This window comes from Fundulus heteroclitus, chromosome 15 (genome assembly GCF_011125445.2).
Source record: "Fundulus heteroclitus isolate FHET01 chromosome 15, MU-UCD_Fhet_4.1, whole genome shotgun sequence".
In the NCBI taxonomy this organism is placed as follows: Eukaryota; Metazoa; Chordata; class Actinopteri; order Cyprinodontiformes; family Fundulidae; genus Fundulus; species Fundulus heteroclitus.
In genome coordinates, this window is record NC_046375.1 from 17958487 (window position 1) to 17972854 (window position 14368).

The window sequence follows — 14368 nt, forward strand, 5'->3', positions numbered from 1 at the left end:
TCAGACAAGTTACTCGCGGGGAGTGGTTTTAAAAATTATATTAATCAAAAGTAAAAAGTGTGGCAAAACTGCTCCTAAAATAACATTTTATTTAAAAAGTTACTCAAGTAAATGTGGTTAATGTAACTAGTCACTACCCACCTCTGTTGACCATTGTGTTCTAGTGTGTTTATCAAAGAAAATTCTAATGAAATTAATTTATGATTATGGATATTTTTAAAGACCAAAGGCAACACATTCTTTTGAAAAGGCTCTTTAGTTGTTTACATGCATCACCGTCATAGAATTAAAAGGAATATGAAATGGAATAACAAAGTCACCACGAGAAAGGCTTATTGTACTTTTGACATTATTTGCGGGTTTCTTTGTTTTGTTTTTGTGTTTGTTTTGTTTAGATTTGCAAATATTTGTGCTACCTAATGTACCTTCTCATACCAAACCCTTTACACAAACGCTGGAAAAATCAAATAATAATTGAAAAAAAGCCAAACGCTTTCAAAGACCTGAATAAAAGTCAGCCATATTGTCCTCTGCTGAGCAGATCTCCACCTGTTCACGCCCTGAAACCCACCTGGGTAAGATCACGAGGAGCGTCAATGTCCTCCCGTCCCAGGATGATGTCATTTCCTCCCACCACCCAGCCATATAAGAGCGCTGCTGCCGCGGAGAAGTGTCAGTAGAGAAACCGGGGAGGACGAGAGGCTGCCAGGTCGCTGGTGTAGCAAAAAATATATATAATTTAGCTCTCCAGAAATACCGAAAGACGACCAAGTTTTTTTTTGTTCAGAATGCATCCGTAATTCGCCGTCTTATCCACAAGCTTCTGATAAAAAGAAGAAAAAGCTTTGCTGTTTTGCTTTATTCCTGGAGAGCTTAATTCACCTCGCTTCCAACATGATCGGGAGAGGACTGCTCCTTCTCGCTGTTTTGTCCAACTGCGGTAAGAAATGCATGAATAACCTCGTGGAAGTGGAGTGGCTCTGAAAGCCGCCTTTGATTAGGACGCGTAGCTGCAGGGCTTCAGCACCAAGGACAGCGACAGGCAGCGCGTCTCCAAGCAGAGACGGAGGGACGCCGGCGGCACCTCTGCCACGTTCAGTCCTCTTACGATCATCGCGTTTAACGACTCTGCTGCCGCGACGACAAAGCTCAGAAAGGTTTTAAACACAAGCCTTTCCTTGTTTCTCTTGCAGTTCTGTCATTGCCAGTGACTTCAAGTCAGCTGGAGAATGAGGACGTAGAGGTGAGATGCTCTGACTGTATCTGTGATAGTAACCATGGTTTACATAACCATAACACACCCGACTTCTGCTGTATATGAGCCTTTTTTTTAACCCTATAACTGATTATCTCAATTTGAATAATTGTGCACAATGTTTCTCTTATTACACCCCAGAGCTGTGGAGTGATTACACGTAGGTGATCACTGCAATTTAATTCAATGCACCTTCTTTACGTTGTGAAATTAATACTAATAGTGAGCCAAAAGGGAGTCTTGATCTACATGATTTAAAGATGGCAACAATTTATTTCCCACAGCCATGGTAGTTTTTCTAGAACGGGGACGCAAGACTAGAGAGTTAACTGGTTGAATGAGTGAATAAATTGTCAGCAAAATACTGCATATCTCAGAAGACACTTGAAGACAAGGAATCCGGGATTATTCTTTGTATGGCCTTAGAAAGGTGCTCTTTTGATGCTGTAGGTATCCTGGCTTCTCTAGATTAAATGCATCAAGCGTTATGCCTTGGATAAAAATGGATCCCAGTGTGAAAAGAGCAAGTGGCCCTAAGAACAATCAAATATAGTCTGTTGGGTAGGTAAAATAATTTGAAAATGATTCACTTTTTTTTTTTTTTTTTTTTTTCGCGGCAGCTCCAACCAAATGAATACTGATAAGTTATTGTGGCCCAAGCTTGTTCTTCATCTGAGTCACCGTCTGCCATGGCTCTTGTTCTTTCTCACCTAAAAAAGCTAATTAAAGAAACAACCCACCATGAAACACTAAACTTAATAGTTATCTCATGCCATTACATTGTGAAATGAAGTTCAACAATAAATAAACAAATAGAAAGTAAGGAAATAATACAATTTAAAAAAGTAAAACTTGAAATAAGAAATACATTTTGAAAAATATATATATACTTTGTTGTGAAAAGCAAGAAGCTTGTTGTATGACAATATGTTATCAGACCTTTAAAACAAGATTTGGAGAACAAATAATTAGAAAATGCCAGTAGCTAAATTGATTTCAGTATTGTATCTGAGGCGTATCAAATCTGCAAATTATTTAGTGAATGCAATGAACTGCATCTATACCAGGAGAATAGTTAGAAAGGATTAGTGACTCCTAGTAAATCCATTACCTATTGAGATTATATGTAATGACTAGAGACATTTTCCTTTATGACTATTTCTGCTGAACAAGTCCTTGGCTTTACTTAGCCTAGAACATTACCTTGAAAATTAGATTTTTTAATAGCCCAAACACCCAACACAGAGTCACTAAATTAAGAAATAGTGAATCACACGCTCGGTTACAGCCTGTTTGGTCGACTTCAAACACTTTTCAACCATATCTGGGTATCAGTATGTCTTTATGTAGAAGTCTCTTCCCCTTTAACTATTCACCTACATTTTAATATTGTTTGGATTTAAAGAAACTATGTCTTTTTGGTGTCTTTTACACAGTATTTTTCTCTGCTTAAAGGTTTATTCACTTATTTTCAGGCAGAAAAGGCCCCATATACGGGGTTAAGAGCAGTCAGTATCTTATCTGCAGCAGCCATTTTCTGACAGACCTGGTTTTGAAGAAACTGAGGCTATGAATGGAAAGCATTTGAAATATCTTCAAACATGAATAAAAAACTATCTGTAGTTTACGTGAACACTAATTTACTTGTTTTCTGTCCAGTTTTGTTTTACACCTTCTCTGTTGTTGAGCCGCTTTACATGAAAAGTTATAGGTACTACCTGACTCAGACTTCAGCAGAAATGTTCTAACTCCTTGTTTTAAAAAAAACATTTAATTCAAAAGTTAATGACATGTAAAGGGTTTCAACAGCTGTTGGATTACTCACCACCCCGAGCTGCTTTCTGTTTCTCCAAACTGAAACAGACTTGCTATAACTCACTTTTATCAGGGAGTGCTTTTGATAGACAACCTTTTATTCAGATCTGCATTCTGGCTCATTCATCTACTGAAGTAATTACTTTTTTTACACACTTGCTCATTCAGTGAACGCTAGCAGCATCTGACACTGTAATAATGGAAATGTTATCAGCAACATGAAAAATTAACTCTACAATAATTATCTGCCCAATGTCTGACTTATGGCAAATATATAGTATAATAAAATAAAATAGAATATAACTAATGAATATAACTAATAAATAAATGGTTCAAATGAGGCTTAAGCTACACATTTTCTAACCTGCTATTGTAACTAGCGGTACTACGTTACCAACACTAGGCCTTACCTAAACAAAAGCAACCATTCAGTAATGTATTTCAATGTTGTTTTTGTTTTATTTCTGATCATAGCTGTAGTGGAGCTAACTACCTTATTGTTGGTATGCAACATTTATCAGCATACAAATGGTAATTCAATTGCCATTTCTATGTGGATAAATGTTAAATGATAAAAAAAACCACAAACTTTTTTGTGTTTGCTTCATTTTTAAAATGTCAAACCTTTTCTGAGTGTAGTTGTTATAATTTTAGTCACCACTAGGGTTAAAGCAGCACAGGCAATCACCCACTTCTAAAAACAAGGTCATACTGAAAGCTGTCTACTGCAGGTAAGATACTGACTACATATAAGATTTCCAATAATCAAATAAAAAAGGTAAATATCTCCCCTTTTAAGGTATTTGCACGTCTTGATATTTTATCATGAAGGCAATATTTGAAGAAAAAAATTAGCACAATAAAACAAAAGCTATATCAAGATGCAACAGTAAGTTTTTCCTTGTCCACAGGTGATGAAATGCATTGTCGAGGCGCTGGCAGATGTACTATCAAGACCGAAGCAAGTTCCTGTCAGTGAGGAATGTTTAAACACTCTGAAGACAAGTAAGTTAGTAGAAAAGAAACAAAGCTGTCAATCTATCAGGGAAATGCAAAGAGAACCTATTTAAATAAATATGAGTTTCTACCATTTTATCAGCTTTTAACAAAGTCTGCACAACTGTAACGATTCACTGATGTCTAATAGCTGTAACTGCTTCCAAAATACATTAAATTTAATTGTTTTGTGTTAGGCTTTGCATCCCTAATACCACTTACTAAATTACTTTTACCAATAAAAGACTTGTCGCCATGAATATATACAGACACCCCTACACTTGCTCTCCAAAGTGTACACGCTGCTGTTGAAATGCCAATTTCTTTAATGTAAAATGGTGACTATAGTAAAAAAAAAAAAAAAATCTTTAAAACCACATATAATGTGGCCCTCTGCTGTTGACCCCACCAAATGTTTCAGATTTAGCTCTGGGTTCTGGCAGGGCCATTAAAAGACTGCTATTTTCTTCTGATCAGGTCATCCTTAGGTTTTGGACTCACCATGTTGCGGTAAAAAAAATCAAATCCTTTTTCATCTTTACCTTTCTAGCAGACACCTCGAAAACATGGGTCTAAGATGAGGATTTCAGCCTCCTTCATCAGATTTCCCATTTATCTGTAGGAAAGTAGCACCAGAGCACGATGCGGCCGCCCCCATGTTGCGCTGTGCACCTGAGGTTCTTTTGGTGTCTTATTGTACCAAACATTTTGGAATTATGACTCTAAAGCTCAAGTTTAGTTTTATCGAATTATACCACATTCTCTCACAAGGTTCTGGGAGATTTAGACCAGGCTGGTCTCAATGTGTTTTTTGGATGAACAGGTTTCTGTATTTCAACTCTACTTCTCTGCCCAGACAAATGCAAAATGCAGGAGATTGTAGTCCAACATAGATCGGTCCTTGTTGGCAATTCCTGCAGCTTTTTCAGTGTTGCTCTTAGCTCTCTGGTAGTCTTAGGCAGTTTTATTCATGTCTTTTCATCACCTTTGGAGAAATGCTTGTTTTTTTAAATAAATGCCGCGTTATGTCTTTAAAAACCATGAAATGATTCATCACACAATTGTTTTTGTCATATTCTCAGTGTTTATATTACTAAATACTCCTTTGAGAGCTGCTGTATGTCCTGCGGTCAGGTTGGTATTTGTTAGTTTTTTAGGAGAAATATCAAGAGAATATTGAAATATACAAATGTTTACTTACGTTGGAAAGAACATGCACAAACAACAGTGATTGCTGCTGGCAGCCTTCTTGTGAAGGTTAAAAATCTCCAGCAGCACTGTGTTAAAATATTGCTTTTCTTAGTTTTTCCAAGACGTGTCTCTTTAATAAAATATTCGCTTTCCCCTTTTTGATCTATAAACACTGATTTAGATTTTTTTTTAACCAACACTTTTAGTCTTGAGACTCCAGCAACTGAAAGAAAACACACAAGCTACATTAATTTGGCAACTGTAGCCTAGCCGAAAGCCTTCATTAAATGATAGAAATTCTGGTATTTCAGAAACTATGTGACGGAACTTTGCAAAGCTATTCTCTCTTTAAGGAAGTTGGTGTTTAAACAGAGGCATTTGAGCGTTTTTATCTGGAAAGCGGTCCTCGTCAGTGGCAGTGTTTGAGTTAAGAGATGTGGCTCACCGCCTAGGCAGCATTCTTGAAAGGGGGGGGTGTAAGCCCTGTAAGCAAACTGGATGACATGGTAGTTGGTGCCTTTTTGGTTTGAACATCTGGTTTGCTGTTTATGTAATCTGGAGTGCAAGGTGTCGAGTTGGAAACATTTTCAGTGGTCCGACCTAAACTTGATTATTCTACATTAAACAGGAAGTCTTTAAAACACTGCTTTGAGGTTTACAAAAAATTGTTTTAGGCTCTTTTAGCATTTGGGTCTCCAAAGCACAGACATGAAATGCAAAATCCATACAGTGGTGAGCTCTTTATCCAGCTGCCCTGGCTACACATTTTGTTGGGCCTAAAACGAGGGGCTCTTACCCAGGGCGCTATTTCCACAAGAGCCGGCACTTAGTGCCACGCTGAACCAGAAACCAGAACCAACAGCATTTCTAAGGACCACAAAACGACACCACCTGCAGTTGCATCAGACTGAGCAATGCCTGCGCCGAAAGGTTAATGGATTGATGCGGTCACGGCTGGACGAGGCCCTGCTGCAGAGCGTTATACCCATCACGGTCGTCAGCACTCGCCGAAGACTATTCGGTTGCACAGGCATTGTTATACCTTCATGCTGTCCTTGCTATTTAAGACAGAGGAAAAAAAAAATCAATCGGCGCAGCACTCTCTGAACGTTCAGAGCAGGCTCAGTGAGCGAGGGAAACAGTACACCACCAGATGGATGGAAAGAAAAGAGAGGGGTAGGAGGGAGGGAGGGAAAGAGAAATCAGAGAATCGCACAAGAGAGTCCACAACGCGGTGCAGAAGCTGCTGCTGCCTACGGACTGTAAGGTTGTTTGTGGGTCAGCAGAAAGTCCACTTCTCGCTGCTGCTGCTGCTCTAATTCACTGAGGGTGTCTCTATGAGCCAAATGATTCATTGTGCTCTTGCTTTGAAAGCAGTAAATTCACGGGCAATTAACGTCGATGAAATCCCCAAAGCGAAACGCTGAGTCTTCTGAAAAAGTCCAAGCGGAAAAGGCAGGCAGTTGTGCCTCGCCCCCCCAGCAAAATCACCATTACTGCCTTTCATTTCCTCTGTTCTATTTTCAAACAAAAGGCCGAAATCCTCACCTGCATTTGCATGTTTGTACAGACGAGAAGCTCCTCACCATCCTCCGTCATCATAACTTTCTGAAGGAGCTGCAGAGGATCGCTGCTCAAGGTGAGTCACAGATTAGTCACAGCGAATGTACGTGTGCTGAAGGTGCACGCCTGTGGATACAGATGAAGGAGCGGAGCAAACTTAAAACACTTCGGCAACATCGTTTATTTATTTTGCTCCTTTAAGGTGATCAAGAGCGGGCTCGGCTGCAGAAATCTACTGACAAAGCAGCTCCGACCACACAGGCGCTACACGCTACAGCTGATGACGCTGGTGAGTCTGGTCACTGATTCGTGAGAAGGAGCAGGCGATGACTGTTTAATAAATATGATTAAATACGCCACCAACCAAACTAACAGTATGTTTCTAAAGTGTTTACGTCCCTTGAATTTTACAGTATTTCTCATGTTCAACCACTAACATCAGTATTTTTGAGTTTTTTTCTTAGTAGTATTTACCAGATGCAGCAGAATAAATTAGAATATTATTGAAAGGTTCATTTATTTCAGCAACTGAATTCACTAAGTGTAGCCCCTTATATGGATTAATTACACACAGGCTAATATTTGTCAAGCCTTTATGAGGCTTTTCCACTTACAACAATTACATCAGGCCGATAAAAGAAGTTTTTTATTTTATTAAATTGTTGCGCTAAAAGAAAAGCATATTTAATATCTGTTTAAATGTTATTTTTGAAAGATACGTTTGATCTGATAAGCGAGCCTTGTAGGAATACATATTCCAGTTTACTGAGGTAGACCAATGCAACGCTCTGTGTAATTGTGAAGCGGAAGGTAAATAATGCATGGTTTTCAGTATTAACTACAGTTGTAGGTCATTACCAGCTTTGCACACCTAGAGAGTGAATATTATTCCAATTCGTCTTTTAGATTAGGCTTTGACCTAAATCTATTCGATTGTAGCTCTGGCTGTAGGGCTGTTTCCCTGCTTAAAGGTGAACATATTTTCTTCCAGGATTTCCCTCTATTGATCTCCATCGTCTCTGACTAGCTTCCCTATCTCTGCTGAAGATCCCTGCAGCCTGATGCTTCCACTACCATGTTCCACAGTAGGGACGGTATTTTTAGATCACCTTCATCCTCCATGCCTCCTGCTTCCTTTACATGGTCTCCAGCAAACGATAACCCGGATATCATATGGCTTTCTTCCAACAATGGAAGAGTTCTTGCTACTCTTCCTTAATGTTTGGATTTTTGGAGTGTATGTCTAACGTCCTGCCCACGTATTCTTCCACCTGAGCCATGGATCTATGCATCTCATCCAGAGTTACCAGGGGCCTCTTGGCTGCTTCTGATATAAATCGACTCCTAACCTGGCGTGTCAGGTTTGGGCGGAGAGCTGAAGTATCGAACAGAGCTCTGTGGGATGTGCAAAGCTTGGACTGTTGGTTTGTAACCCGACCCGGCTTTAAACATGTCAGCTTGATCCTTGATCTTCATGATTAATCTTCCATGTTGTCTAACAAACAAATGAGGCGAAGCCTAAGTTAAACACAGAGAGAGTCCGTTTACAAATTAACGGATGTCTGAAGGCGATCGGATTGTGTTCGTGGGTGTCGGCGCAAAGGGCCTGAACGTAAATGCCAGCCGCGCTTTTCAGATTTCTGCTTGTCAGACATTATGAAAGACATGCTCAGGAAATGCGTGCTCAAGAGTTCCGATTTTATTTTGCAAGGGTTTCATTCTTTCCTGCTTTCCAGATTGAGTCAGGCTGTGAAAAATTTGCTGAGGTGAATTTAAAGTCTGCCGAGGTTTTCCGTGGACAGAATGGGGACACGGATAATGTGTTCCCACACCGAACCTTACCTGGTGTGCTCTCACAGGCACAGCCAGACTCCCTTTAACTCACAAGGAGAGAAGCATTCAATGAGTGCAGGAATTATTACAAATAAAAGGGGGTCCTATGTTGACATCGGATTGTATACGTTTGACAGGTACCGTGCGGAAATACCCCCTGTGATGAATTATGCTGCCTTCGTTGAGGGAACAGCTTTTAACATGACGGGAAAATCAATCCCTCTAAGTGAATTAAATTCCCGGCCCGTCTCCGTTTCCAGATCAATCCATGTTGGAAGCTTTGGGAGGCCCCGGTGAGCGATCCATCCTGTCCCAGAGGAAGAGGGCAGGAGACGGCGGGGAAGAGGAGGATGAGACCGGGGGAGAGTCGCGGGAGGAGAGCGAAGCCGAAGGCGAGCATGTGAAGAGGGACGGAGACGAGAGCCAGAGAGAAAGTGAACACGACGAGAATCAAAGAAGCCCCGAGGAGAATTCAGAAGAGGAGAACGAGACGGAGGGTAAGAGAGAATATCGTGTCCTTGGTTTGAAATGGATGTGCTTCATAGAGAGACGCCAGGAAAACGTGCCCTCTCACATTTGGGCCTTGATAGTTTAAGCTGTCAGATTTATTTTCACTCAAGGCACAAAGGAACATCTTGCCAAAAATAAATAACAAAGCAATGACTGAAGGTGGAGAGCTCCATCCTGTATGCAAAGAGTGTTTATAAAGTGCCTTTGTGTACGGCAGCAGCTGCCATCTCACCACCGGCTGATTGATGGAAGTGCGCCTCTATACATGATGAATTTTACTCCCTCTGCAGAGGGAACGGAGCCAATATGGCTGGCAATCTGACAGCGCACAAAGAGAATTGATTAAGTTTGCCCATGTGATAAAATTCAAATGAGACAATGCAGGCGGCTTTGGCTGGCAATCAATCTTAGATCATGATAGTAGTCAGGGATTGTGATTCTATTTCCATGGCTATGTAATATATATACACAAAATAATCCATCACTAAGATATCTCATTGGCTCACTTACTGCTAATCCACATAAAGCATAGAGTGCCCTTCTGGAGACAATGCTGCCAGCTGGCAAGGCCTAGTTTATTACAGAAAGTGGATTCTTGCTGACAGCGTGGACCGCCGGCCCCTCTATTCTGTCCCCAATGTTGACGCGTCTCATCCCCAGGTGATCTCTCTGATAAAAGGAGCGATTCATCCAGAGAGGATCCAAAACAGAAGGCGGCGGAGACGGAAGACGAGGAGAAGAGCGACAAAGGGTCTGAGCTCCTCCCGGAAAAACGCGGCGCCAGGGTGGAGGAGGAGGAGGAGAAGCGGGGCCGGAAGGGGGCAAAAAGAGGGAGCAGAGAAAGCTTAAATCACTTGACCCAGCGGGCCAAGGCCCTGGCGCTGAAGAAGAAAGCAGGAAGAGAGGGAGTGCCTCACCATTCGAAGGAGGAAGAGGAGGAAGAGCAGCAGCAGCAGCAGCAGCAGCAGAAGAAGAAGAAAAGAGATCCAGAGAGAAGTCCAGAGGAGAGGGAGCTGCGGATGATAGCTCGGAGAGCGCCGGAGGAGAGGAAGATGATGGAGGAAGAAGGGAGCGGCACCAGAAAGCCAGAGGTAGGCTTTGCCCTCCAGAACAAATTCTGCAGGAGACTTATAGTTCAAACGCCGCACTCATCTCCTCTTTGTCCGTACAACCCCTTCTCGCCTCACTCCTCTTTCCCATCTGTCTTCTGCGCCTCTTTTCTTCCCACTCATGATCCTAACCCACCCACCCTTCCCACTCACCCATCCCTGCTTTCGCTTATAACTACAGCCGCTCACACGTTACAACACTTAAATTGTTTATATTTGGTTCCTCTTATCATGCCTGCAAGGAGCCTGAGATCGAAAGCCTGGCGGCCATCGAGTCCGAGCTGGAGAACGTCGCACAGAAGCTCCACGAGATGCGGCGAGGCTGAAACCAGGAGAGCGGCACCGGAGCCGACGCCGCAGCCTGCCTCCTCGTCCTTCTGCGCTTCACCAGACGCCCGGCTTCCATAGATAGATCGTGCAAAATGTGTGACAAGGGTTTATCCGTCCCTGTTTTTCCTGCAGGATGCTGCTCTGCTTCTTTAGTTTGTTTTTTTGTTTTCTTTCGACATTGTTTTTCCTCACATAGAGTAGCACACAGTAGGGTGCAGCTACATGTGCATACTAACACTACATGGATATGCATTCTCACTCGTGTACTACACTGCAAAGTGGCATTCTTTAAGGTATATTTATGGTTTATGGCAGCCACCTGTTCGTTCTGCACATGCATCTTGTCTGCTTGTCAGGTTAAAAATGATTGATGTGAAAAGGGTTGGGACTAATCCAGGAAGGATGAGGCTGAAATTGAACACTGTAGCTCAGTGTGAGTATTTAAGTCTCCCTCTGGGATGATGATTTGCTTACTAAAGGTGAAAGAAGAGGATGCAAATTATTCCACACGGTGATAGAAACAGCTAACTCCAATCAAGCCAAGGCAATAAGTTTAGATTTTTAGCAGGTAAATGATTGAATTGTATTCTAATACTGTATCGAGTTTCTCTAAGAAAATAAACAAATTGATTCTGGGAGTCTCTCTTTTGTTTTTGATAAATCCTCAATATGCAGACATCCTCTTGTGACGTACCCGAGATAATAACAAAAAGTCAGGAAGCTCAATGTATATTTTAGATTTTGGAGGTCATCGTTTTTTTTTTTTTTGCATGTTTTTGTCGCAAAACAAATACTTAACGAGGAATCTGTTACAGAGGGAGTGAAACTAGTATCTCGCTGCAACAATAATAAAAAAAAAAAACACATCATTCGCGAGAGTAGCTGAAGTTTGCACTTGTTTGTTTGTGGGCGTTGAAGCTGCCGGCGTGAATCATCGGGGTGACACATTGGCTGTTGACACAATCTATTCAACGCCCATTTCAGCCCTTCGCTTTTGGCATCGAAATCCACCTTTTTCTGGTAGCTAGGATTAGGACGAGCAGACCCGGTCCAGGGATGGAGTCACACCGTTGCCGTTTTAATAGGACTTTAGAGAGCTTTGCTATGTGGGTGGAAGAAAAAGTGAAGCGCAACAGTTCAATCTCATTTGGGCGCTTGACTCGACATAAAAACGGTGGAAGCCGCTTAGAATAGGTTAATGAATAAAGTCAGCATCTTTGTTTCACCAGGCAGCAGAAAATATGGATGCAATGAGTCATTAAAAGCCTGGACAGGCAGAAACATTCGAACTGCATGTTTACCTAAACAAACAAATGAAAAAAGGGTTGGTGGATTTCTCTTGTACAGGAACCTCGATTAGGGGTGTAACAATACATCGATCCACATCGATATATCGATTAAATGGCCAACGATTCAATTACATCGATGCAAAATTAAGATATCGATCCATATTGTCATTTTATTTTGAAATTCAGTCCATAGACCATAGTGAACAGGTGATCTGTTATTATTTTAAAATTAGAAGAATGCTGTTTATGATTAAAATGTCTGATACCTGTAGGAGCTTGGAAAAAGAGGCCAAATCCTATTTTTATTTTTGTTGTTTTTTTTTCGTGAATTGCTATTAATGTAAATTATAGTGTTAGATGGGCAGATGATATTGCATCATGTTGATCGGAAATCGTACAAGACTTTGTGATATCGGCAAATATCGTATCAAACAAATCGATTTAACATTGTATCGTGCTAAAGCTGGTGATTTAAACCCCTACTCACAAGACCGCTTGATTTTGTGCTCAAAAAGGAACCAATTATAAACGTACATGATTTACTCTTGTTTTGCGTCTATATTAGATTGAACTAAAGTTTGGGCTGCAATCATAACTATGAAAATCTTCTTAGCATGATAAAGACGGTAACAGTCACAACTTATTGCCATAATCCAGAGTTGGGGGAAAAAGTCACTGGTTTGCAGGTCAAAAGTAGATCTTCAGTCTTTCCTCTTAAGTCTCCAGACAAGCTCCAAGTCTTAAATGAGTGTGATGACAAAAGATGTAGTTTAATTTCAGAGAAACAGCTAATCTTTTCCAAACATGAAAACTACATAAAATGTATTTTATATTTGTCAAAAAAGCAGGGAGTGCAACTGAAGTTGATGGGGAAAAAATGCTGATGATGCATTTCACAGTAAACGTTAAGCTGAGCAACAGAAGTTTCTTTTTTTCTACTAACCTCGCATATCTTTTATTTAAACATTTCTGTATTTGTTGTTGTTTGATTGGATTTAAATAACATTCTTTTACAATATTAAAATCAGCTTTATTGCCCAGGTTGATGCACACTGGCTTGTGGAGGAATTTGACTTTGGTCTCACACATTCTTAGTTTATTGAAAATTAAATATTTATATATAACTTTAGGGAAGATTAAACAAAAAGTTATGCCCAAATTTTATAGCTAAAGCATGAACAAGATTTGCATTATAACAAATTTTTAAATTAGGAATTAAGTGATTTTGAAGCTTAAACTGTTCATTAGATGAAGCTAAAGCACAAACGGGTCCTAAATTAAATTGAATGTCAACAGCATTTCTACACAAAGTAAAAGTGTGCAACATTAATCAGTTTGGATGACACATATCCGATTTTACAATGACACAGGATCACATATATACATAACAATAGGCGTCTATATATACAATAGTGCTACAGTTTAATTTCCCATTGAAACATGCTGACTGTGTAGGTTATGGTTGGAACGCAGATACACTGGGTATTTACAGAAGAGAATCAAAAGTTATGTTTTATTGGTTTAAAGTTTGAAGTCTCCACGTTACAAAGTTTTTCCAGCTATCCGGTTCATAATCAAGGGAGTTCCTCAAATTAACTCCTGTTTCAAAAATTATTTTTTTTATTCCATCAGATTCTTGCTTTATAAACCAAAAATTATCTGGGATAAGGAAAAGGGAGCTGGAAATCTTTTTTTTTTTTTTTTTTTTTTACAACCACACAAACCATTTTTTTATGGCTCCTTCTGGAGCTTTTGGTGCATCAACATTTTAAAAGGTTCCAAAACTTTTGCTGTGAATTTTTCTAAATGTTGCAATATTTCCTGCAACCAGCAGATGCCACATGAGTTAAAAGTGATGAAACATCAAGACTCGTATCAGTAAAATGTGTAGAATTCCTTGAAAATGATTCAGTTTATCAACAGACAATGACCCACTTACTTTAATCTGATACATTTCTATTGGAAAGCCGTACACCTGCAGAGACAAATGCTAAACTCAAACAGGAAAACATAGAAATAATCCACAATAATAAAAAAATTCAAAACTGTCACCTTGTATGTAGGATATGAGTCAATTTAAGTAATTATATACTGATTTACTCATTAATAATAAAACAAGTTGTGCTAAATGAGCAATGAAAGTATCATATACATATACACATACACACACATATATATATATATATATATATATATATATATATATATATATATATATATATATATATAAAAAACAATATCAGTGATGCTGTCATGGTTGGTGGGCTTAGCTGGACGTGGACCCCAATTCAGTTTCTGCTTCAGGCCCCATATAATGTAGGGCCGGCTCTGGTTATTGCCTAAAACTAAAATGAAGCCTTGCATTCATCGACATTTGTTGTGCCTTTGATCAGGGATTTTTTTTGTCTCTCTGCCATGGAGAAGATAATCTCAGGTTGTGCAGAGCCATACTTGGAGCTAAAGCAAATGATTTATCA

The 14368-nt window shown here is 40.0% G+C and overlaps 1 protein-coding gene across 1 annotated transcript; it reads left to right on the forward strand.

Moving 5' to 3' along the window:
* Nucleotides 1-660: 660 nt before the first annotated feature.
* chga (chromogranin A) lies at nt 661-11238 on the forward strand. Its single transcript, XM_012879014.3, has 8 exons — nt 661-940; nt 1194-1243; nt 3982-4075; nt 6828-6896; nt 7023-7109; nt 8914-9150; nt 9824-10254; nt 10515-11238. Exons 1-8 carry the CDS (start codon nt 895-897, stop codon nt 10596-10598), a joined length of 1098 nt encoding a protein of 365 aa, XP_012734468.2. The 5' UTR covers nt 661-894; the 3' UTR covers nt 10599-11238.
* The last annotated feature ends 3130 nt before the right edge of the window (nt 11239-14368 follow it).